Here is a 26,918-nt window from a genome sequence, read left to right as displayed (position 1 = left end):
AGTATTATGAGATACTGTAGCCGGTTGTCATCGAACCTTTTCTCCTGGTTTGGCTCAGTCTGGCAATTCCCGCTTCAAGTCTCTATACCCTGACTGCTTATAAAGTTAGAATTTGAATTAAGTGGCACTGATGAGTGCTCGGTGAACTCGGCAAGACTTAAAGGTGTTTTCTCTATGTTAGTCTACGGACTTTAAGAATACAGACTTTGAGTTTCCAAGAAAGCTATACACACGTTAAATCACCAGTTTCAAAAAGTCAAACAAAGAGAACTCTTTTCCTTTAAATCCCTGAGATTTGGACGAGTCGTTCACGCTTTGGGTAGTTCCCCTTCCGGTGTCGCCACTTACCTTGGGCCTACTTTTACTGCGGAGGCTTCCATTGGATGCCAGAGTCCTCGCCCCCCTAAACTCCCGCCAGGACTGGTTGTTTCATTTCTGGTCTTGGCGTCTGATTGGTTGTCTGAGCTCGTCCGGCGATTGGATGTCGGGAGTTAAGGGGTGGGAGGCGGGAATTCGTCCGGGAGAGCGTGGTTGAGGTGACTGATGAGGGTTGGAGAGGAAAGCTACAGCCGCCCGGAGCCCGCGACCAGGCATGGGTGGTAGCAGCCCCCTGAGGGAAAGAGGCTTGTGACCTTTCTTCTTTGTCAGCGCTCCACTGTATTTTTTTTTTTTTTTTTTGCGGATATAGCTTTCCTTTTCTTCTGTGAAGGAAAAGCTTTCCTTTTCTTCTGCCTAGCGCTGTAGGCGTTTCTTCGGTTTTCCCCTGGACAGGCAAGTCTGTCTCCCTTGCCCGGGAGTGCGCGAAATCTGCGGCAAGGCTGCTTCCGCTTTCGCCCTACCGCCTTGCTGGCTGGTCGGTGTTGATTGGATCAGCCAGGGCGTCTGGAATCTGCGGGCTGAGGGAGGAGGAAAGTATGAGGACGGAAACTTGGGGAGAAGGGGAGCCTGTCCTCCCTTGATGGGAGCGGAGGCCCGTTAGGCGGCCGGGAGCGACAGGCAGATACTTGTGGTTTGTTTTGGTTTTGTTTTACTCAGTGTGCGTGGGAAGCTACCCCATTTTGAGATGCCTGTTGCCACAACTGGGGCGGGGGATGGATTGATTTGAAGGTCATATCTGAGTAACTAGACCAGTTTTGAGTTGTTGGTTCAGATTAAGGGGTTAGATTCCATCAGTTTCATTCTCAGAGCTTCACAGAATCGCAAGATATTAGGACTGGAAAATACTTTAGAATAGTGGTTCTTCTTTTAGAACACATAGGCTATGGTTAAGGTTATAATTGGTTTTCTAATCTATTACACTGTTATTTCAACCATCCCTCCATCCCCAGTTTGAGTTTACAATTTTTTTTTCACTATTGCAAAGTGGTACCGATGTATATCAGTCCCTCCCTACCCCGCCCCTTTTCAGTTATTTCCTCAGGATATATTTCTGGGAATGAGAAGTCTATAGACCCTTTTTAGAAAAATTCAGTCATGGCACAGAAACTTCATAGATCCCAGTTTCTGGATTATATATGTCGTAGGTTAAGAAAAGGTGGTTTAGAATTGTATCTATGTATCTTAGGTTAAGAAAAGGTGGTTTAAAGTAGATCATTTCCTCTGTGTACCCATACTGAAGTTTGGGTACATTTCTGTACATTGTTATTCTTAATTCAGTGCCTGGCTAATTTTCATGAAAACCCGATCAGGTGGGTAGTGTTATTTCCATTTCACAGATGAAGAAATAAGCTCTGAGAGGTTAAGTGATACACACAGAGGAATTTATTTTTTAACGTTTATCTATTTTTGAGACAGAGGGAGACAGAGCATGAACGGGGGTGGGTCAGAGAGAGGGAGACAGAATCTGAAACAGGCTCCAGGCTCGGAGCTGTCAGCATAGAGCCCGACGCGGGGCTCGAACTCACAGACCGCGAGATCATGACCTGAGCCGAAGTCGGCCGCCCAACCGACTGAGCCACCCAGGCGCCCCTCACACAGAGGAATTTAAATGTAGGTTTGCCTTACTCCAAACTCATCTTCTTTTCATTATACCCCCCTGACCTTTAAAGAAGAATTATTGGGCACCTACTAAGTGTCAGGCCATTGTTATTACAGATAAGGATCTTAGTCTATAGAAGTGAAGAGACATGATCAAGGTAACATATCTGAGTTGTTTTCAGAACCTGGTCTAGAACCTGTACTTTCTAGTTCCTAGTCCACAGCTTTGGCAGAGCATGGATGAAAATCGACATTTGTCAGATTCCAAGACATGCTCTCAACTGTTGTGATTTATAAGACTAGGAAATTTTTTTTACTTCCATTTGTTTTGTTTAAACATTTATTCCAATTTTTATTTCCAGACATCTGTCCTAATGTTGGGTATCTGGTTTTCTTTGAGTGGTATTGTTTCAATATTGATTTTCATTTCTGTTGCAGTTAGGAATCTGAAGTAAAGAATAAAGCATGATGGCTTCAATGTCTGAATATACAATTGGTGGGGTGAAAATTACCTTTCCTTATAAAGCTTACCCATCGCAGCTTGCTATGATGAATTCTGTAAGTATTTTTTTTTTAATGTTTTATTTATTTTTGAGAGAGAGAGCATGAGTGAGGGAGGGACAAAGAGAAAGGGGGACAGAAGATCCCAAGAGGGATATACCCTGAGAGCAGCAACCCTGATGCAGGGCTCGAACTCATAGACTATGAGATCATGACTTGAGCCGAAGTCAGACAACCTACTGAGCCACCCAGGCGCCCCCTGTAAGTATTTTTCAATAGATATTTTAAGTCTTTATTAAGATACATATGTTTATAATTCATAAGGCTACATTCATTTTCTCAGATAGTAAATGGATTGAAAATATTTGCCTGCTTCGTTGAAGAACATCTAACCCTTGGAAAAATAATACCACTGCTAAACCATATATGTCCATGGATATAATGGAGGCAAAGGAGAACATTCTGAAAAATATTCTCAGCTCATCTGGAACTTCTATTTACTTTGCAGAATTACTGCTTTCTATGAAGTATTTGCTGTCTATTACACAGACTAGTATATTTTTTTGAGACTGTTTATATAGGCAATATGCAAACTTAAGGAAACCAACTTTGTTAAATACCAATATTTTACTATATTTACTTTATACTTTGTTTACGAGTGTAATAGAGTATTTATTTTACGTAGTTTAAATGTTACATAATGATACGATACTATACCTATCTTTGTGCAGAACTTTTTTTTCTCTTCACATATTTAAAATGTAGGCCTGGTGATTGTTAATCCATTTTACATGCTATATAGCATTCCATTATATGAGTATACCAGAATTTTTTTCTATTTTCCTTTTGATAGACTTCTAAATTGTTTACATTCTCTAGCAATTATAAACAATGTTGCTTTGAACTTTATTATTCATGTTTCCTTGTGTTCATGTGGGTAAAATTTGGAGTATATACATAGTACTGTACATGCTGGAGTTGGGTATTTTCAACTTTATTAGGAATCATTAGTTTTTGTGCAAAGTGTACAGGGGTGCCTGAGTGGCTCAGTTGGTTAAGCATCCAACCCTGGGTTTCAGCTCAGGTCATGATCTCACAGTTCATGAGTTTGAGCTCCGTGTTGGTCTCTGTGCTGCCAGTATGGAGCCTGCTTGGGATTCCCTGTCTTTCTCTGCCCTTCCCTCACTTGCGTGCTCTCTCTCTCTCTCTCTCTCAAAATAAATAAATAAACTTAAATAATAACAATAACAACAGAAACCAAAGTGGTTATAACAGTTTACACTCCCATGAGCAGTAGCCTCCCTTGTTTTTATCAAAAATATTCATGTACTATATTCTAGTTTTACAGAAACCGTTAAGGCACAAATTGCTTTTTTTCATTTCTTTTTTGCTTGATATGCTTTTTAGGGCCATCATAATTTTAGGGAGAGATATAAAGGAATAAAGTTTAGATTTCATTAAACATGGGTTCTTGCTTCTGCTCTTGCTGTGCTCCCTTAAGTACAACCTTATTTCTCATTGTTGTATTTGTACTTCTCCTGGAGAGATACCCTATGAAGTAAATTGCTTATTGATTTTTTCATTGTTTTTGTGTCCATAGATTGTCAGAGGATTAAATAGTAAGCAACATTGTTTACTGGAGAGCCCTACAGGAAGTGGGAAAAGTGTAGCCTTACTTTGTTCTGCTTTAGCATGGCAACAATCTTTTAATGGTAAGTAGTTGTTGATATTTTCAGGTTCCTTATTGGGACCTGAAAAAAATATTTTAATAAATTACTTTTTATCCTGAATGGTTCAACCATGTTCTAGCTAATTTAAGTGTGGATTCTCTTTTAAGATATTTCTTTATAAGTTAAATATCTTCCAAAAGAGTTTCAATAGAGCAAAATATGTTCAGTTAATTATGAAACAATTTTGAGCATAACGTAGTCCTTTATTTGATGATTCATAGTATGCACAGGAATCTTGGAATGCTTAGAGTTATTATGAAAATGATTATGATAATTTGTATTTAAAAGATGCAAGAGATTGGCCTGTAATGGTGTATAATATACACAAATAATTTGAGTAAATCCTTTAATGTATTTGCTTATCTGTCCCTTCCTCACAACATTAGAACATGGAATATATAAAGGAAACATTCTAATCGATTTTTCTACTTGTTTGGATGCCATATAAGCAAAAGTTTATTGTAATATTGTTTTCATGAATACATATTTTTTTTCCATTACTTTTATTTGCTAACAAAGGCCTAGTATATTGACTTTTATAAAAGACTAGCTGATGTACATAATGAATCCGAAATGCAGTATTGGATATGTTTTAGTTACATAATTAAATGGATTTGACCTAAAGTATTAGGAGAATTTAAAGTTAACCAGGAGTGTGTGTAGGTAGGTATATATGTTTTTATGTGTGTGTCTTTTGAAGGGAAATCTACTTATAAGACTCTTAAAAATGAACAGTAAATATTTTATAACTTTTGTTCATTCTGATTGTTACTGATAATCTTTGGGGAAAAATGAGATAATCTGTTAATAATTTAAAATTTTAGTGGGAGACCAAAATGTAGAATTAGTAGTATTTATGTAGTACAGATGGGAAAATAATGTCATTACTGCTTATAGAGAATAATTATTCACCTTTTTTTTTTTTTTTTTTTGTCTCTATGAATTGTGTATTTATACATGTAGGCACACAATGTAGACCAATTACAATTTTGTATTTTATTTAAGTATTAAAAATTACCTGTTTTATTTAGTTTGAATATTGACCTTAAAGTATATTTTAATACATGTATCAGAATTGATACATCATGAAGCATGTTTCTATTTGAAATAGATGTATAAAGTGGAAATGACTTAACCCTTATATGTTTATGTTATTTGATGTATTGAGCTTTCAATTTCTTCATTTAAGGAAATAGCAGTAATTAAGAGTATACTTTAGGTCTTTATTTTAATCTTCCCTGCTTGATATTTTAATAAAACTTGATATAAATGAGTACTTGAGTGGTTAACATTATCTTTGACTATTACTAGATTTTTGCAATTATGTAAATTGATAACTCCCTCTATAAGTATTTATGGCATAAGTGTTTCTTGCCTGTTGTAATTTGATCCTGGAGATAGGTTGACCAACTTGCCCAGATCTGCCAGGTACTTTTCTAGTTTTAGGACTGAGAATCTTGTTTCCTAGGAAACCTCCCAATCCTGGGCAAATTGGGTGGTTGCTCATCTGAGTTGCAGAAGATTATGAATGTTTGTTAAATTAGAAATATTACAAATTGAGATTCTTTCATTTTTAGGAAAGCCAGTGGACAAAAGCTTAAGTAAAAAAGCTGAGGAACCATTGTCATGTTGTTGTGCATGCCATTCAAAGAATTTTACAAACATTGACTTGAAACAAGGAACTTCACATCATTTCAATTGTCCAAGTACACCACCTTCTGAAAGATATGGCACTTCATCAACTTGTCAAGGTAGTTTATACTTTGCCTGGCTCTTTTGGTATCTGTGGTAGCCTTAATTATTGCTGTTATTAGATTTATCTAAGATAAATTTGGTTAGCATAATGGATTATGTATCTCCACCTAATTCTCTGGAATTATTTTCAGATAACACACAGAGTAGTCAGATATCCTTGGACTATTGTATTCTTGGCTTGACTTTTAATTTATTCAGATATTTTGCTAGTTTAAATCATTTTTTGAAGAAGGCAGTGCACAATAAATGATATTTAGAAATTGATCTTATTTGTGGTCAGTATTGTTAGAGTTTAAAAAAATAATACTGATTTGTATTGTAAGACAAAATCAGTTAGCCTCATTCGTTCATCTTTATGAATTTGCCTGAACTTCTGAGGCCAGTATATCCTCTGAGACTTTTTTTAAGTACATTAGTTTTTTTTTTTTTAATTGAAGTATAGTTGACACACTATTACGTACATTAGTTTCAAGTGTGCAACATAGTGATTCAAGAAGTCTAGGCATTATTCTGTGCTCACCACAAGTGTGTCTACCATTGTCACTTTAATGCTATTATAATACCATTGATTAGATTCCCTGTGCTGTACCCTTTATCCCTGTGATGTATTCATTCTGTAACTGGAAGCCTGTATGTCCCACTTCTCTCTGGCAGCCATCAGTTTGTTCTCTGTGTTTATGGGTCTGTTTCTGCTTTTCATTTATTTATTCAATTGTTTTGGTTTTTAGATTCCCCATATAAGTGAAATCATGTGGTTTTTATCTCTCTCTGACTTATTTCACTTAGTATAATACCCTCTAGGTCCATTCATGTTGTCACAAATGGCAAGATTTCATCCTTTTTTAAGGCTGAATAGAGAATCAGGTAAATTTTAAATATGATCCTTTACTAGTTCTTACTAGATTTATTTAAGAGAAGTATACTAAGAGACACCTGGCTGGCTCAGGCAGTGGAGGGTCCAATTCTTGCTTTCAGCTCAGGTCATGATCTCATGGTTCATCGATTTGAGTTCTGCTTCAGGCTCTGCACTGACAGTGCAAAGTCTACTTGGGATTCTCTCTCTCCTTCTCTCTGTCTCTCACCTGTTCTCTCCCAAAATAAAATAAACTTAAAAAAAAGAGAGAGAAATATACTAAGAATATCACAAGATTATTAATATTTAAAAGTATTTCTTTGGCTTTGAGTATATGGGAATGGTTAACCATTATTTGCCTAAGCTGAAAACCTAGGAAATATCCTGTATGCCTTGTTCTTCCATATTTCTCCATGCAAACCTCTATCTCCATTGATACTTCCTTAGTGCCAACTACCATGTTTAGTTTAGAGCATGCATTAACTTCTTGTACTGCTTTCACTCATGCCATTCTTTAATCACTGGTAGGAAGAGAGAGGTTGCTATGATTGATTTAAGTCTAAATAGTATCCATTTCCTAAAATCAAGGTTGGAGTCATCTTCCCCTAAAACACATGACTGTGGGGGCGCCTGGGTGGCTCAGTCAGTTGGGCGACCGACTTCGGCTCAGGTCATGATCTCGCAGTCTGTGAGTTTGAGCCCCGCATCGGGCTCTGTGCTGACAGCTCAGAGCCTGGAGCTTGTTTCAGATTCTGTGTCTCCCTCTCTCTCTGACCCTCCCCTGTTCATGCTCTGTCTCTCTATGTCTCAAAAATAAATAAACGTAAAAAAAAAAGTAAAATAAAAAAAATTTATAAAAAATAAAATAAAAAATAAAAAGCTTTAAAAAAACAAAAAACACATGACTGTGTGGAGGAGGGTAGCTGTTTGAACTAAAGTATGATTCTGTTAGGAATGAGGAAGAAGTGGTTGAATACATGCTAGAGAGGTGATCATTAATGTTGTCTACACTATTCTTTTAAATTTATTCTTTAATTTATTTTTTTAAGTTTATTTTTGAGGGAGAGAGACAGAGCATGAGTAGGGGAGGACCAGAGAGAGAAGGAGACACAGAATCTGAAGCAGGCTCCAGGCTCTGAGCTGTCAGCACAGAGCCCGATGTGGAGCTTGAACTCACAGCCTGCGAAGTCGTGACCTGAGCTGAAGTGAGATGCTCAACTGACTAGGCCACCCAGGTCCCCCAATGTTTATTTATTTTTGAGAGAGAGAGAGAGAGACAAGAGTATGAGTGGCATAGGGGCAGAGAAGGGAGAGAGAGAGACACACACACAGAATCCAAAGCAGGCTCCAGGCTCCCAGCTGTCAGCACAGAGCCGGATATGGGTCTTGAACCCACAAACCATGTGATCGTGACCTGAGCTAAAGTCGGATGCTTAACCAACTGTGCCACCCAGGTGCCCCAGTGTTGTCTACACTATTTTGACCCTCAGCCCTTTTGACTTTCTTTCCATTCCTTAAGAGGGTTATGCTTTCTCTTGCCTCAGAGCCTTTGTTTATAGTGTCTCTTCTGAGGAAAATCCCATTTTCAGTTTGTTTTCCTGCTTTTCCTTTAGGTCTCAGCTTAAATGTCACTTCCTTGAAGGAGCCATACTGACCTTTCTATCAGACTAGATTTGGTTTCTGTATTATGTTCTGTCCTCTCACTGTGTACCTCTCCTTTATAGCACTTGTCATAGTTTTATTATCCATATGTCTGTATTCATCATTTATCAATCTCAGCTTCCCCTAGCAAACTATGTACTCCATGAGGTCAGGGACCATGTCAGTTTGCTTATTGAATCTTTAGTGCCTAGCAGAGTGCCTGGCATATAGTAGGTGCTAGCTAAAAAGATTTATTGTATGAATGAGTGGAATTGACTTTGAGATAATTATAGGAACTTTGGTTTATCTTTATATACAACCTGTTTTTTTTTAATTTTTTTACGTTTATTTTGAGAGAGAGAGAGAGAGAGAGAGAGAGAGAACGAGCACGAGCATGCACAAGTGGGAGGGGCAGAGAGAAGGAGAGACAGAATCCCAAGCAGACTCCACACCACTAGCCCAGAGGCTGATGCAGAGCTCTAAATTACAAACTATGAGATCATGGCCTGAACTGAGATAAGAGTCAGGCCCTTAACTGACTGAGCCACGCAGGCGCCCCTATACAACCTGTATTTTTAAAAAAACAGCCTTATTGAAATATACCTGACATGACTATATATATGCATGGTAGGTACACTTTGATAAGTTTTGACATAGGTGTACCTTCATTAAACTTTCAGCAGCATCAAGATAGTGAACATATCCATCACCTTCAAAAGTTTTCTCATGCCCCTTTGTTATCCCTCTTTCCCAACCCTCCATGATTCACTTTCCCCAAACAACCACTGATTTGCTTTCTGTCAATATAGATTAGTTTGAATTTTCTGGAATTTATATAAATGGAATCATAGTTTGTACACTTATTTTAGCTTCTTTCACTTAACATAATTCTTTTGAAATTCATCCATGTTGTTGCATGTATCAACGCTTTGTTCCTTTTTATTGTTAAGTAATTTTCTATTGTATGGATATACTACAAATGGTTTCTCCAGTCTCCTGTTGATTTATATTTGAGTTGTTTCTATTTTTAAGCTATTACATATAAAGCCACTGTGAGTATTTGTGTGTAAGTCTTTGTTATGGACATATATGCTTTCAGTTTTCTTGACTAAATACTTAGAAGTGATAGGACTAGATCATTTATGTTTAACTTTTTAAGAACCTTACAGACTGTTTCCCAAAGTGGTTTTACCTTCTTACATTCTCACCAGCAGTGGTTGGGAGTTCCCAATTCTTTATATCCTTGTCAGCACTTTTTTGCCATTCTAATAGGTATGTGGTGGTATCCCATTAAAACCCATTGTGGTTTTAATTTACATTTCCCTCATCACTTGTGACAGTTGAGCATAATTTCATGTGCTTATTAGCCTTCTATGTTATCTTCTTTTTTTTAAGGTTTTTTTTTTTTGTTTTGTTTTTTTTTTTTAATAAAGAGAGTACTATGTGAGCAGGGGAGGGGCAGAGAGAGGGAGAGAGAGAATCCCAACCAGGTTCTGTGCTGTTAGCACAGAGCCCAACTCGGGGCTCCATCCTCAATCCTGATCCCAGGAACCGTGAGATCATGACCTGAGCCAAAACCAGCAGTCGGATATGGATGCTTAACCGACTGAGCTACCCAGGTGCCCCTCTTTTTATGTTTATTGAGCGTTTGAATAGCCTCTTCAATGAATTGCCTATTTAAGTTGTTTGCCCATTTTTCTATTGGGTTGTTTCTTACTGATTTCTAGGAGATGTGTTTTGTGTTTTTTTAAAATTCTAGATAGGTCTTATTTCTTTATAATTTTATATTTTAAAGACTTAACCCCTTTGATAAACTTCTTGCGCACTGCCCTGCTATAAAGGACAGGAAGAGGGGTGCCTGGGTGACTCAGTCGGTTAGGCGTCTGACTTCGTCTCAGGTCGTGTTTTGATGGTTCATGGTTCAAGCCCCATGTCGGGCTCTATGCTGACAGCTCAGAGCCTGGAGCCTGCTTCCGGTTCTGTGTCTCCCTTTCTCTGGCCCTCCCCTGCTCATGCTTTGTCTCACTGTCTCTCTCAAAAATAAATAAACATTTAAAAAAAAAAAAAGGACAGGAAGATAAGCCTTTTTTATATGCAGGTAATGTGATTTTTTTTTTTTTTTTAACAAATTGGGTTTAATCTTATTTGACACATGGCAATTTAATTTTTCTAAAACTAAATTAATTGCTTTTGGTAGATGCTTCCTACCCTTTAATGGGCCCATACAAATTTGCCCCTTGATTTATTAGGGGCAGAGTTTCTCAATAATGGCACTATTATATTTTGAATGGGATAATTGTTTGTTATGGGGACTGTCCTATGCATTGTGGGATGTTTAGTAGCATCTCCTAGGACTCAACCCACTAGATGCCAGTAGTACCTGGCATTTTGTGACAGCCAGAAATGTCTGTGTCCAATGTCCCTGCGGGACATTGTTAAAATTGCCCTAGTTTGGAACCACTGATCTAGATTCATTTTGTGGGTATTTTACCAGTTTGACCAGAAATTGCAGAGCTCAAAATTACATGTCTTTTCTAAAATATATATGGAAATGCAGAGGACTAAGAATGGCCAAGACATTTCTCAAGAACCAGTGATAAAAACAGTTTATAGTGATTAAAACAGTTTAGTATTAGCATAGTGTAAAACCAGTGTAAAACAATAGGAAACCCAGATTCATTTCTATATGTATCTAGAAACTTGATTATTTATTGAAGTGCTTCTACAGAGTAGAGGCCTAAGGAGGGACCTTTTTAAAATTGGTACTTAGATATCCATATGGAAAAAAATGTAGATTTTTTTTTTTTTGTAATTTGAGAGAGACAGAGAGCATGAGCGGGGGAGAGGGGCAGAGAGAGAGAATCTTAAGCAGGTTCTGTACACAGCTCAGAGGCCTGCATGGGGCTCAATCCCAATGCCCTGGAATCATGACCTGAGCTGGAATCAAGAGTCAGATGCTCAACCAACTAAGCCACCCAGACACCCCTCCATATGGAAAAAAATTTAAATTGGTGTCCTACTTTACTTCATGCACAAAAATTGATTCCAGATAGATTAAAAACCTAGTCATGAAAGGTTTTTTGTGGTTTCACATTTTAGGATTATTTGTTCTAGTTCTGTGAAAAATGCTTCCATAGTATTGGAAGTCCTAGCCACAAATGTCAAAATGGATCAAAGACCTAAATGTAAGACCTGAAACCATAACCTTGAAGAGAGCACAGGCAATAATCTTTGACATCAGCCATAGCAATGTTTTTCTAGATTTGCCTCCTGAGGCAACAGAAATAAAAGCAAAAATAAACTATTGGAATTACACCAAAATAAAAATTTTCTGCACGGTAAGGGTAACAACCAACAAAACTAAAACGTAACCTACTTCTCCTATAGGAGAAGATATTTGCAAATGACATAACTGACAATGGGTTAGTATCCAAAATACATAGAACTGATACAACTCAATACCCAAAAGAGAATCCAATTAAAAAATGAGCAGAAGACATGAACAGATAAAGAAGACAGACAGATAGATGGCTAACACACATGAAAAGATGCTCAACATCACTCATCATCAGGGAAATGCAATCAAAACCACAATATCACTTCATATCACTTCATACCTGTCAGAATAGCTAAAATCAAAAACACAAGAAACAACAGGTGTTGGTGAAGATATGGAGAAAAAGAAACCCTCTTGCATTGTTGGTGAGAATGCAAATTGGTGCAGCCACTCTGGAAAACAGTATGGAAGTTCTTCAAAAATTAAAAATAGAAATACCCTATAGTCCTGAGTGTTTACCCAAAACATATAAAAAACACTAATTCAGAGGTATACATGCACCCTTATGTTTATTGAAGCATTGTTTGCAATAGCCAAGCTATGGAAGCAGCCCAAGTGTCTGTAGATAGATGAATGGATAAAGAAGATGTGGTATGTAAATACAATCGGAAATTATTCAGCCATAAAAAGAATGAAAGTGGGGCACCTGGGTGGCTCAGTCGGTTGAGCATCTGACTTTTGGCTCAGGTCGTGATCTTACTGCTGGTGGGTTTGAGCCCAACATCAGGCTCTGTGCTGACAGCTTGGAGCCTGCTTTGGATTCTGTGTCTCCCTCTCTCTCTGCCCCTCCCCCGCTCGCACTCTGTCTCTCTCTGCCTCTGAAAAACAAAGAAATGTAATAAAAAAAAAAAGAATGAAATTTTGCCATTTCCAACAACATAGAGCTGGAGAGTATAATGCTAAGTCAGTTAAAGAAAGACAAATACCATATGAAATCATTCATATGTGGAATTTAAGAAATGAAACAAAGGAAAGCAAAGAGAAAAAAGACAAACCAAGAAAGAAGACCTTTTTTTTTTTTTTTTTTTTTTTTTTTTTTTAAGCGAGTGAGGGTGTGTACACAGGCAAGCGGGGGAGAGTCAGAGGGAGAAAGAACGAGAAGTAGGCTTCACGTTCAGTGCAGAGCCCAATGCAGGGCTCAGTCCCACAACCCCAGGTTCATGACCTGAGCCGAAATCAAGAGTTAGACACTCAACCGAATGAGCCACCCAGGCATCCCAAGAAACAGAATCTTTAATTAAAAAAATTTTTTTTTATTAAACAAAATTTGTTTTCTTAATGTTTATTTATTTTGAGGGAGAGAGAGAGTGTGAGCAGGCAAGGGTCAGAGAGAGGGGGAGACAGAATCTGAAGAAGGCTCCAGGCTCTGAGCTGTTAGCATGGAGCCTGAAGTGGGGCTCAAACTCGTGAACCATGAGATCATGACCTGAGCCAAAGTTGGATGCTCAACTGACTGAGCCACCCAGGCGCCCCAAGAAACAGATTCTTAGCTGTAGAGAACAAACTGATGGTTACCAGAGGGGGGTGAGTGGGATGGGGATAAAAGAGTACACTTACTGTGAGGAAAACAAAAAATAAATACTGGGAAAAAAAAGAAGAAAGAAAGAAGGAAGGAAGGGAGGAGGGAATGTTATGCCCAGAATTCGTGATCCCCAAAGACCACTAGGGAGCCGAGTCCGATGCAAAAGCAAAAGAACCTTTATTCGAGCTAGCTCGAGCTCAATCCCCTACCTGCACCGACGCAGCGGTGAGATACCAGGGAGAGAGAGCGAGTTTCAAAAGGACAAAGGTTTTATTGGGGCCCAGGGGCAGTTGGTGAGGTAACGGCTGTGGCCTCAGCCGATTGGCTGGGGAAGGGTCCGAGTCCTGTTAGACAGGTGAGGGGGGGGGTTACTCAAGGGGAGGAGGTGTGGTCAAGGTGAAGGACACAGAACAAGATGGAGTCGGCCGGCATAGGCCCGCCCTTTCATTCCCCCCTTGTCATGTAACTTACGGACCCAATCATGGGACCGGCTGCATTTATGGTGACAAGGGGAACAGTTTGGAAGTTTACGCTAAGTTCTGAGAAGCATGTGTCCCTGGGGTGGCTCTGGGAGGTCTAATTAAGTATTGTCCCTGAGCTGGTATCTATGATCTGCCAGGTGATGTTTTGGGGGGTGTGGGGACTCCCGGTAGCATGAGCAATGACAAGCAGAGTTAACAGAGTTACCAATATTAGGTGGGTCGAATGTGCTGTAGCTTGAGCTTGAGCTTGAGCGGGTTGTGTTGGTCCCGACTGATGGCCCATCGCGTGACGAAGTCCTTCTGGATCGAGGAGGGGTCCGCTGGCCGAACGTGGGTGTGATGGACCCAGGTCGCGATGCCGTCTACTTTGAGAGCGGTGGGGGTTGTCAGCACTACAATGTAGGGTCCCTTCCAGCGCGGCTCGAGAGTCTCTCGGTGGTGCCTCTTGACATAGACCCAGTCTCCCGGCTTGTACTGATGAGGTGTCGGGGTCGGGCCAGCCTCGTAGATGGCACGCAGGCGCGGCCAAATATCCTCGTGCGCCCTCTGGAGCCCTCTCAAGGAAAGAAAAAGTTCTTGATCTTTAAACTCTGCAAGAAGTTCAGCTCGAAGGCTGGGAATAACAGGGGGTGGCCTGCCAAACATGATCTCGTAGGGAGTAAAACCCAGAGTGTAAAGAGTGTTTCTAACCCGGTAAAGGGCGTACGGTAGGAGAGTCACCCAGTCCCCGCCAGTCTCCATGGTTAATTTGGTAAGGGTCTCTTTTAGGGTTCTATTCATTCTTTCTACCTGTCCTGAGCTCTGGGGCCTATAAGCACAATGTAATTTCCAGTTTGCCCCCACCGCCTTGGCTACTGCCTGTGTTACCTGAGAGATAAAAGCTGGTCCATTGTCTGATCCTACCATGGCAGGAAAACCATACCTGGGTAAGATGTCTTCTAGTAGCTTCTTAGCCACCGTCTGAGCCGTTTCATGCTTGGTTGGGTATGCCTCCACCCAGCCAGAGAAGGTGTCTGTAAATACTAAAAGATATTTATCCTGGGAGTATTTGGGCTGGTCTGGTAAAACTGGGTCTCCCGGGTCTGGTAGTTGTATGGTCATGGTGGGGACTGGAGTAAGGGCTACTGCCTTGGCTGCCTGGTCAGCCTTTCGATTACCTCTAGCTACTGGGTTATCAGCTTTTTGGTGCCCTTGGCAGTGGATAATGGCTAGCTTGGCAGGAAGCCATAAGGCCGTAAGCAGGTTAAGTATCTCCTGCTTATTTTTTATAGTCCGTCCTTCTGCCGTCAGTAACCCCCTCTCCTGATAAATTGCCCCATGAATATGAGCTGTGGCAAATGCATAACGGCTGTCTGTGTAGATGTTAAGCCGTTTTCCAGCTCCCAGCATCAGCGCCTTGGTGAGGGCTATGAGCTCCGCTCGCTGGGCTGACGTTCCGGAGGGTAGAGCCTCCGCCCATACGGTGTCCATTTCGGTGACCACCGCTGCACCCGCATACCTGTGTCCATCTCGCACAAAGCTGCTGCCATCAGTGAACCAAGTAGCCTCGGCATCGGGGAGGGGCTGGTCGGTCAGGTCCATCCGGAATCCATGTACTTGTTCCAGGATTCCCGCACAGTCATGTAGTGGAGCACCTAGGTCAGGGTCGGGCAGCAGGGTTGCAGGATTGAGGGCTGCACTGGGGTGGAACTGCACACGTGGAGGGTTGAGTAGGAGGCTCTGGTAATGAGTCACACGTGTGTTGCTCATCCATCTATCAGGAGGCTGTTTCAGGACCCCTTCAATGGCGTGTGGGGTTGTGATCCAGATCTCCTGTCCTAGGGTCAGTTTGTCTGCATCCTTGACTAGGAGTGCTGTCGCCGCAATAATTCTTAGGCATGGCGGCCAGCCGGCAGCCACTGGGTCTAGTTTCTTAGACAGGTAAGCCACTGGGCGGTTCCAGGGGCCTAAGGCTTGAGTTAGAACCCCTTTTGCTATTCCCTTATGTTCGTCTACAAAGAGGTGGAAGGGTTTCATAATGTCTGGTAGGCCCAGGGCTGGGGCACTTAGGAGGGCCTTTTTTAACTGATTAAAGGCAATTTCTTCTTTTTCAGTCCATTTAAATGTTTTCCCCTCTTTGGTAGCTTCATATAGGGGCCTGGCAATCTCAGCAAAACCTGGAACCCAGAGGCGGCAGTAGCCGGCTGATCCTAGGAATTCCCTCACTTCTCTTCGGGAGGTGGGAGTAGGGATCTTTAGGACAGTTTCTTTTCTGGCATCTGATAACCGCCGCTGTCCGCCCTCCAGGATATATCCCAGGTAACTTACCCTCTCCCTGCATATCTGAGCCTTCTTCGCGGATGCCCGGTACCCTAAAGCTCCCAGGGTAGCCAGCAGGTCCTGGGTCCCTCGCTCACAGTCTTTGGCCGTGTCAGCAGCAATCAGGATGTCATCTACGTACTGTAGGAGGGTGAGGCCAGGGTGCTCCCTTCTGTACTCACCCAGGTCCTCGTGTAGTGCCTCGTCGAAGATGGTGGGTGAATTTTTGAATCCCTGAGGTAGCCGTGTCCAGGTGAGTTGCCCACTGTAGCCCTCCTCCGGATCATGCCACTCGAAGGCGAACAGGGGTTGGCTCTGGGGTGCCAGCGGCAGACTGAAGAAGGCGTCCTTTAAATCTAGTACAGTATACCAGACCCTGGAGGGCGCCAAGGAGCTCAAGAGAGTATATGGGTTGGGAACAGTTGGGTGTATGTCCGCGACCCTCTTATTTACTTCCCGGAGGTCTTGTACCGGTCGGTAGTCATTTGTGTGAGGCTTTTTGACCGGCAGTAAGGGGGTGTTCCAGGCAGACTGGCAAGGAACTAGTACCCCTAGGCTTCGTAGTCTCCGGATGTGTGGCTGGATCCCCTTCCGGGCCTCCTGTGACATGGGGTATTGTTTGATCCTTACCGGACTCTCTCCTGGCTTGAGCTCTACCAGGACTGGGGTCCTATGAGCGGCTAGTCCCATCCCCCCCCCAGTCTCTGCCCAAACCGAGGGGAATTCTTGTAGCCATCTGTCTATATTATCCTCTCTCGGGAGCGCCTCCTGGTGGAGGAGGTATTCATCCTCCAGTTTCATGGTCAGGACCTGGATGGGGTGGCCCTTGCCATCGGTGACCTGAGGCCCCCCTTGTCTGAAAGTTATCTGAGCTCCAATCTTGGTCAGTAAGTCCCGTCCTAACAGCGGGTAGGGGCATTCTGGTATTACCATAAAGGAGTGGGATACCCGGCCCGTTCCCAAATCTACTGTTCTTCGGGTAGTCCATGAATACTGGCTCATACCAGTTGCCCCTTGTACCCAGGACTTCTTGCTGGCTAGTTTTCCTTGTGGGGTGCGGAGGACCGAATGTTGTGCTCCGGTGTCGACAAGGAAGTCAACAGGGGTCCCCTCCACTTTAAGAGTTACCCTGGGTTCGGGGAGAGGGTCCGAACCCCGACTCCCCTAATCACTTAGTTCATCTAGCTCTAGGACTTTTACTCGATCAGTCTTGCTTCCTTTCCCGCCGGCCCTTTTCAGACAATCTCGGGCCCAATGCCCTATCTCCTTGCAGTATGCGCACTGATCCTTCTGCAGCCTCTGCTTCCCCCCCTTGGTGGTTCTTTTACCTTTTCTTGTGTCGTCTGCCAGCTGCCGGAGATGGCGGTCTCGTTCCTCAGGGGAGTCAGCAGTGGTAGCTAGTAGTATTCTGGCCAGGTCTCGAGTCTGCTTACTGCTGGCAGTCGCCATGGCGCGGGCCTGCTTGTCCTCAGGAAGCTCCCGGTTATTATATACCTTTTCGGCTACCACCAGTAAGTCCTGCAGACTTTTTTCTCCTAGTCTATCTATTTTCTGTAATTTTCTCCTAATGTCTATGGCCGATTGGTTTACAAAGGCCATGATAACAGCTGCCTTGCTTTCCGGAGCCTCTGGATCCATGGGGGTATAGGTACGGAATGCCTCCATGATCCGTTCTAAAAAGGCAGCCGGAGATTCATCTTTTCCCTGTTGTACATTTCCTACCTTGGCCAAATTGGTTGGCTTTCTAGCAGCCATTCGGAGACCCCCCATTAGAGTCTGGCGGTAGACCCGGAGCCTCTCCTTACCTTCTGCCGTGTTGAAATCCCACTGGGGCCGAGTTAAGGGGAAGGAGGCATCTATCTGAGCCTGGTTGGTGGTGGGATTCCCGTCTGTGCCCGGAACTAGTTTTCGGGCCTCGTTGACGATTCTTTCTCTTTCTTCAGTCGTGAACAGGACCTGCAAAAGCTGCTGGCAATCGTCCCACGTGGGCTGATGGGTAAAAAGAACAGAGTCTAATAAATCAATAAGCCCTGCCGGTTTCTCGGAAAACTTAGGATTCTGAGCTTTCTAATTGTAGAGGTCACTAGTGGCGAAAGGCCAATAGTGATGGGGCTGGTTCCCCTCCGCGTCTGGGGGTCCGGTGGCTCGCAGGGGCAGAATAGTGGAGTCGGCGGCGGAGGCGGATTGCTCCCTCTGAGCCCTTTGTCTGGTGAAGGGCGGGCTTCCCACTGGAGCGTTTCCGCCTCCCGCTCTCGGAACAGCATCTGCCTCCCCCGGAGGGGGAGGATGGTGTTCTTCCAGCATCCTAGAGGGGTTATACGAGGGAGGAAAAATTAATTCTTCTTCAGTACCCCCCTGTAAGACAGGGTAGAGGGGTGCTGAAGGCTGGATAAGACTTTTCTTCTTCTTTGTCCCCTGCAAAGCAAGAATGGGTTTTGGCTCCGGAGGGAGCGGGGCTAGGAAGGGTTTAAGCCAAGAGGGTGGGTCTTCCACAAGGTCCTGCCAAGTGATAATGTAAGGGAGCTGATCAAGATGGCCCGTCTTAGGCTGAGAGATGATACTCCTGACTCGGTGGATGGTAGGGAGGTCGAAGGTCCCCTCTGGTGGCCATCCGACATTGAAAGTTGGCCACTCGCTAGAACAAAAAAACTGCCACCGACCCTTTCGGACTTCCACACTGAGGTTGTTAGCTCTTCCCCTCACATCCTTAAAGTGATCAATCATAATACTTAGAGGAGTAGTCTGAGTCTGTCCCATAACGTCCGTCCAGTAAGTCCACAGAACAAAACAGAGAAACACAAAAACAGACAAACAGAGGGCCCCTAGAAAATCTTCCAACTCCATGGAAGCAAAACTGAAAGCTAGCTTAGACATTTGAGGGGATTCCACGTCCCTCCAAAACCGATGAGGGGATTCCACGTCCCTCCAAAGACGACGGCCTCACGCCGACCAGCGGGAGCGACCCGCCTCGTCTCAGACCTTTGAGGGGATTCCACGTCCCTCCAGAAGGGAGAATCGGAACGTCTTCCGAAACTCCCGGCCCGTGGTCCTCCAGTGCGTCCACTTAGACCGCGTCGGGCACTACCAGAACTCCAGAAGTGAGCTCACACAGAAAAGACAGAACAAACAAACAGACACTAACCGTGGCCAGTCAGGCTCTCCGGGTCGGGGGTCCCTCAGGGGTCTTGGGGATCCCGGACGAGCCCCCAAATGTTATGCCCAGAATTCGTGATCCCCAAAGACCACTAGGGAGCCGAGTCCGATGCAAAAGCAAAAGAACCTTTATTCGAGCTAGCTCGAGCTCAATCCCCTACCTGCACCGACGCAGCGGTGAGATACCAGGGAGAGAGAGCGAGTTTCAAAAGGACAAAGGTTTTATTGGGGCCCAGGGGCAGTTGGTGAGGTAACGGCTGTGGCCTCAGCCGATTGGCTGGGGAAGGGTCCGAGTCCTGTTAGACAGGTGAGGGGGGGGGTTACTCAAGGGGAGGAGGTGTGGTCAAGGTGAAGGACACAGAACAAGATGGAGTCGGCCGGCATAGGCCCGCCCTTTCAGGAAGGGAAGAAGGAAAGGAAGGAAGGTTGGATGGATGGATGGATGGATAGATGGATGGATTTAGGCCAAAAGATTGATAGTGATTACCTCAGGGAGGAAGATTTACAGAAGTGAGAAGGTGGGGGAGGGAAGCAGATGGCACTTTACTTTTTCTTATTTATATTTCTGATTTGCTGAAATCTTTCATAATGAGCTTATATTAGTTGATAATTTTTTAAAACTAAAGTGTATTGGGGGTACTTGGCTGGCTCAGCAGGTAGAGCATGCAGCTCTTGGTCTTGGGGTTATGAGTTCAAGTCCCATGTTGGGCATAGAGCTTACTTTAAAAAAAAAGTTAAAAAGTTATCTGGCTGGCTTAGTAGAGCATACAACTCTTGATCTCAGGGTTGTGAGTTTGAGTCCCATGTTGGGTGTAGAGATTACTTAAAAATAAAATCTTTAAAAAAATCCAGAATTTCAAGGTATTGGATTACATTGGAAACAGGTTTAGAATGGGTCCCATTGTTTACCTTGGGCATTTAACTCCATTTTCCTATGTATCAGTTTCCCCAATTGTAAACTAACAATTGCTATTGTATGCCATAGTAGCAGGAGCTGATCTATGTAAAACTTTTAGCATGCTGCCTGATACTAATAAAATTGAATTGTATAGGTCAAAAAAAAAAAAAAAAAGACCTACGTATAAAAGGCAAAACCATTAAGATTTTAGAATACAATGGTATTTAAACTATGTTCCTAAGAGTCTTGGGAAAAAACATGGCTTGTAGGGGTAAGGGCACAATGAGTCAGGGAAGTTCTAGGTCTTTTATTCTGTTTTGGAAATTTTAAGCAATATTTATTTAAAAAATATAGTCCTCCTCAGTAAAAGCTTGAGAATCAGTGCTATGTGGCATAGATTTACTTTGTTTTTACAGACTCAAACTTGGTTTTTGAAATCAGTATTGGACCTGCTTATAGGGCTTCCTTCTCTAATGGTCTATAAATCCTTTAAGGCAGAGGCTGTTTCTTTTTCATTGCTTTTCCATGGTTTCTGGAATTATATGGACTCAATAAAATAAATGCTTGTTAAATGAATTCAAGCCCTAGAAGTGGAAGGAATGTATAGAGAAGAGTGGGAAGGAAGGAAGGTACTTTTCAGAACACTCACATTTAGGGAAAAGGAGAAACCCATGTATAGGAGCAGTTAAGTAAAGTGTTAACAGATATTAAGGAAAAAGGAAACGTATTTGTTATATTTCAAAAAGACAGTGTTCTGTTTGTCTGTATTTCTAGAGGTTATGCGATGGATTTTGGAGTCAGACAGCAAGAGCCAGTCATATCCACGCTCTGCCTCTTACTAGCTATGTGATACTGGGCATATTAACTTCTTTAAAACCTAGTGTTCACATTTATTAAAAGGAGCTAATATTATTTGGTGATTAAGAGGTCACTGATGACCTTCAAGGTAGTGGGACTAAAAGGCAGATTATAGGAGCTTGATTCTACTGTATTTTTAAGTGTAAAGAACATTTAGAAGCTTAGTGGGGAAGAAACATTGAGATACTGTAGAAAGATGTATATATAAATGAAATACTTTTCTTGGGAGAATCTTACAGATATCTGTATCTATATAAGTGTATATTTTTTAATTAAAAATTTGTTAAATGCTTATTTTTGAGAGAGAGACCAAGCATGAGCGGGAGAGGGGCAGAGAGAGAGGGAGACACAGAATCCTAAGCAGGCTCCAGGCTCTGAGCTGTCAACACAGAGCCTGACATGGGGCTCGAACTCATGAACCACGAGATCATGACCTGAACACTTAACTGACTGAGTCACCCAAGTGCCCTTATATATATATTTTAATGTTTATTTATTTTGAGAGAGAGAGAGAGAGAGAGAGCACGGGAGGGGCAGAGAGAGAGGGGGGGGAGGGGGGGCAGAGTTTCCAAAGCAGGCTCTGTGCTGACAGCAGAGAGTCCAATGTGGGGCTTGAACTCATAAATCTGTGAGATTGTGACCTAGCTGAAGTTGGATGCTCAACTGACTGAACCAGCCAGACACCCCTTACAGTTATATTTTTTAAACCGCATTATCGGGAGTGGTTTACAAAAGCATAAGCCTATTAAGAAATCAAAATTGGACTTTCCTGATGAAAGCATATTTCTCAAAATGTTATATCTTTGTTAAACTCAGTGGTAAATACATGCTTTTAAACATGTCAACCTCATGTTTTAAAGTAAGGAAATTTTGAGTCTTTAACATCTTGGTTCTAATTTTTCCTGGAAAAATTGCCTAAGTGTCAGTTATTTATACTAATTTTTTATGACTTCTTGTAGAAGACTCTCCTGAAAAAACTACGTTGGCTGCAAAGCTATCTGCCAAGAAACAGGCTTCCATAAAAAGAGATGAAAATGATGATTTTCAAGTAGAGAAGAAAAGAATTCGACCCTTAGAAACTACACAGCAGGTAAACAATTTATTGGCAGTGAAATAGTACCATTAGAGCTGCACAAGGTAGTCAAGTATCAATCAAGTTTTCATTGGCCCTTGTGCAATTTACTTGGGTCGTATCATAGATGTAAATTAAAGGATAAAATATTGTAACTTCATTTTATAATATTACTCATTGAAAAGAGTGTCATTATAATACATTATTGATAATATGTCTTTAAAGTACATGGTGCTTTCCTATATATGAGGAATTAGACAGTTAAATATTTACTTAAGGTATAAATTGGTAATATAGCTACTTTGTACTTTTAATTTTTTTTATTTTTTATTTTTTTAATGGTTATTTATTTTTTTAATTTTTTTTTAACATTTATTTATTTTTGAGACAGAGACAGAGCATGAACGGGGGAGGGTCAGAGAGAGGGAGACACAGAATCCGAAACAGGATCCAGGCTCTGAGCTGTCAGCACAGAGCCCGACGCGGGGTTCTAACTCACGGACCGTGAGATCATGACCTGAGCCGAAGTCGGCCGCTTAACCGACTGAGCCACCCAGGCGCCCCAAATTTTGTTTATTTTTGAAAGAGACAGAGACAGAGTGTGAGCGGGGGAGGGGCAGAGAGAAAGGGAAACAGAATCCGGAGCGGGCTCCAGGCTCTGAGCAAGCTGTCAGCACACAGCTTGATGTGGGGCTCGAATTCACAAACGTGAGAGCATGGCCTGAGCCGAAGTTGGACGCTTAACCGACTGAGCCACCCAGGTGCCCCTGTATATTTAAAAATTATTTTATTATTTCCAGTTAGAAAGAGTCATCTTTTTTTTTTTTTTTTTATGCTTAACACATATAGAAAAACTACTTTTGACCTTCAGGAACAACTTGCCTGCTCAGACTTTGAGTTTGCATTAAACTTCATTTTGGTTCTGTGTTAACAGATAAGAAAGCGTCATTGTTTTGAAAAGGAAGTGCGTGATTTGGATGCAAAAGTTGCTTCAGGAAAGACCACAAAACTCAACTCTCCATTAGGAAAGATAAACTCCTTTTCTCCACAAAATGTATGTATTTATGCCATTGTTCAGTAAAGAAGGAAAATGTGGAATTTGCTAAACTCCTTTTTTTTTTAAGGAATAGTATAATGCAAAGAATAGTAGAAAACAACTCAGAAGTCCTCGAAGTGCTGTCACATCTCTGCTACTAATGTCTGAGATAGGAAACCCTATTTTCTTTGTGCCCCACTTTCCTCATTTATAGAATGAGAGAATTGGACTAGAAAGAAATCTGAAAGGTTATTTTTCTCTTGTATATTCTAATGTTGTGTACTATACTTCCCTATAATTCTTTCAGTGTCCTTTGGGCAGGCAGTTCTTAAGGAGTAGTCTAGGGAGTTTTGGAGATTACTGACATTTTTTCTCAGGCAGTGTGTGAGGTAAAAAGTATTTTCATAGTAATAATATGTTATTTGCCTTTTATAAGGGGCACCTGGTGGCTCAGTTGATTAAGCGTCTAACTTGATCTTAGCTCAGGTCTTGATCTCAGGGTTTTGAGTTCACGCCCCATGTTGGGCTCTGCACTGGGCATAGATCGTACTTTAAAAAAGTGATACCAATCTTTTTTTTTTTCATTTTTTTTTTTTTTCAGTTTATTTATTTACTTAGAGTGTGTGCAAGCGAGGGAGGGATAGAGAGAGAGGGAGAGAGAGAATCCCCAAGCAGGTTCTGTGCTGTCAGCATGGAACCTGAGGCAGGGCCCCACGAACCTCAAGATCAGGACCTGAGCTGATGTGGGACTCAATCTCATGAAATGTGAGATCATGACTTGAGCCGAAAGACCCAGATGCTTAACTGACTGAGCCACCCAGGCACTACCCCCCTCCCCCCGCATAGTAGTTTTCTTCATTAATGAACAGTTAACAAAAGCCAGTTTCACCTGAGAATATCCTTGATGAAGCAGTAAAAATTACTAATTTTATTAACTCAGCCCTTGAGCTTTTTTAACATTCTGTGTGAAGAAGTGAGCAGTACTCAAAACATTTTGCATGCAGAATAGGATGATTATCTTGAGGAAAAGCACTTGTAGAATAGTTTGAATTGTTAGCTGAACTAGCCACATTTTTCATGGAACATTATTTTTACTTGAAAGAATGACTGACAGATAAACTATGGCAATTCTTGAAATAAAGTAAGCCTGATAAAATTTGATTGAAAATCAGAATTTTGAAAAACTGTATATACCACTGTGAACTTGGCAGTTTATGGTACTTGTAGACTTTCCTAATGATATTGGTGGTGATATACAGTGTGACTTTTTGATATTATATAATGAAATGTATTACCATTTATAAGATCTGTAAAATCAGTGAACCACATATTTTCTAAATGGCCTGTGCATGATATTATGAAATGATACCTGGAAAAGATCCATCCTAAGTGCAAGATAGACCAGTGGACCTTTTCTACCCCATCCCTCCACCTCCAGGCAACTCTAGAGTTTTTTTTTTTCAGTCACTGTAGATTAGTTTTCATATCCATAGTTTTATATAAATGGAATTGTGCCTTTTTTTTAATTAAAAATTTTTTAAATTAAATTTCAGATGTTGTGAATTTTACCTGCTGGGTGCTGGGTGTTGTTATATTTCTATAAATACTCTTGAATTTTATTCTGAGATACAGTTAAGTTACAGGGAATCAACTTGATGCTTTTAATCTGCTTCTAGGATTTGTTAGGTGGGATCTGAGCAGGGTTTAGTTGTGGGTTACCTCAGTAGAGGCTAGCTCCTTCTGAGTCCTCTACCTAATGCTCTATGAATTGTTAGGTTTTCTAGTCTGGCTGGTGGGAACAGGCACTGTTCCATGCCCTGTGTGAGTGCCTCATCATTTAGGGTGATTCTTTCTGCTCTCTTGGATTGTTTACTCACTCACATATGCTGACTAATACCCTGCTAGATATTTGAGAGGTCTGTCTGCAGATCTCTGGGATTCATTCTTTGTGCAGCTATCTCCACTTTAATATTCTTCCCTGTGAACTTTAGTCTTTCCATTTTTCTGGACTGAAGAGCAGAGTCTCTTCAATTCAGGTTTGCTGGGCTATATCTTGGTTCCCCCTCCCCATGGCACAGCCTAGAAACTCTCAAGGCAGTAAGCCTAGGCGATTATAGGACCTATTGCATTTATTTCCTATCTTTCAGGGATCACTCTTTCTTACCTGAAATCCTATATCTTAAAAACTATTGTTTCATATGTTCTGTCTGTACTTTTAATTTTTCAGGGAGGAGATGAAAAAACTCATTGACTCTGGGGACAAATTCTAGAAGTCCTTATTTTATTTTATTTTTTTAATGTTTTATTTATTTTTGAGAGAGAACAAGAGAGAGAAAGAGCAAGTGAGCAAACACGTGAGGGGCAGAGAGAGAAGGAGACACAGAATCCGAAGCAGGTTCCAGGCTCTGAGCTGTCAGCACAGAGCCCGACATGGGGCTCAAACCCACAAACTGTGAGATCATGACCCGAGCCTAAGTCAGACACTTAACTGACTCAGTCACCGAGGCACCCCTAGAAGTCTTTAGATGGCTTATAAGGCTTCCTGTTTATCTGTACAATCACAAGTCCTCTATAAACTTTATTTTCTTTTGCGCTTTCTCCTTCTTCCTCTTTTTTTTTTTTTTTAACCAGCTCCTGCTAATTCTTCAGGAAGCTGCCTTTGACATCCCCAATTTGGAGTTAGATTCCCATCTGGAATGTTCCTTGTACTTTTCGGTTTTTAACACTTACCTTACTCTTACTATCTTCTTTACAAGGCTCTAAGTTCCATTAAGGACAACACCAGGTTTTCTAGTATGTTGAGACCTCCTTGAAGGCTGTGACTGTTACATTCATCTTTATGTTCCAAGTACCTAGCTTTGTGCTAGGAACCTAGTTAAAGACTGAGTGAATGAAAACTATATTCCCTGCCCTCAAAGAATCTTCCTTTAAATTCTTAAAAATACTAAATGGGGAAAAGTCATCTTAGGAGCCTTTAATGTTAAATTGTCAATAATAATATATACTGTGTGTTTGCCTCTGCCAATGTTTTCTACCTCATTTTCTTTCACAGTGCCTTATTTTCTTCATAGCTCTTACCGTTTGAATTTATTTATTTACCTGTTTATTATCTATCTGTGCTGTTAGAATGTAATGTCAGTCTTTTTCGTAAGTATCCCTAGTACCTAGAATAGCATATGGTGTATATTAGTTGCCTGATAAATAGTTGTTAGTTAGAATCTTCTCTAATTCTTACAATGGCATAGGCAGTTATTATTGTTATTCCCATTTTATAGATAAGGATACTCTGAGAATTAAGTACTTTGCTTAAGGTCACAGACTGGCAAATACTAGAGCTAAATCCTACCTAAACAGTATGATACTCTGGCAAATGCTCTGATCACTTTATTTTACATTCTCTCTAAAATGCCTCTCAGAAATCCTGGAGTCCTATAAGCAGGATTCTAATATCAATATAAAGGAAAGAAACATTATGTAGAAGCCTCAAGAATAAAGAAATCAAGTATAGGATAAGCTGTGATTGGTAATAATTAAAATTAGAGAAGTGGATTTTTAAATTTCGTTTTGTTTTTATTGGTTAAGAGAATGAGCTTGAATCAGACTACCTGGGTTTTAATCACAACTCTGCTCTTTACACCTATGTAATCTTGATTAAGTTTTTCTACTGTGAGCTATTTTTACTTCAGTTTCTCCATTTGTTGAACAGGGCTAGTAATAGTACCTCTCTCACAGGGCTGTTAGGAGGGTTAAACAGGTAAATATTTATAAAGTGGTAAGAGTAAGGGCGCCTGGGTGGCTCAGGTCA

The 26,918-nt window shown here is 41.5% G+C and overlaps 1 protein-coding gene across 1 annotated transcript in view; it reads left to right on the top strand.

The window, feature by feature from the left end:
- The first annotated feature begins 542 nt into the window (after positions 1 to 542).
- Positions 543 to 26,918, top strand: part of BRIP1 (BRCA1 interacting helicase 1) — a 211,756-nt gene continuing 185,380 nt past the window's right edge. Inside the window, 6 exon segments of the mRNA XM_042915344.1 lie at positions 543 to 771; positions 2,416 to 2,535; positions 4,079 to 4,190; positions 5,786 to 5,959; positions 21,965 to 22,095; positions 23,012 to 23,131. Coding sequence (XP_042771278.1) covers positions 2,443 to 2,535; positions 4,079 to 4,190; positions 5,786 to 5,959; positions 21,965 to 22,095; positions 23,012 to 23,131 — 630 coding nt within the window. The 5' untranslated portion in view covers positions 543 to 771; positions 2,416 to 2,442.

Source organism: Panthera leo, chromosome E1 (genome assembly GCF_018350215.1).
Source record: "Panthera leo isolate Ple1 chromosome E1, P.leo_Ple1_pat1.1, whole genome shotgun sequence".
NCBI lineage: Eukaryota > Metazoa > Chordata > Mammalia > Carnivora > Felidae > Panthera > Panthera leo.
The sequence above is the reverse complement of the archived record's forward strand: the minus strand, read 5'-3'. Positions and strand labels throughout refer to the sequence as shown.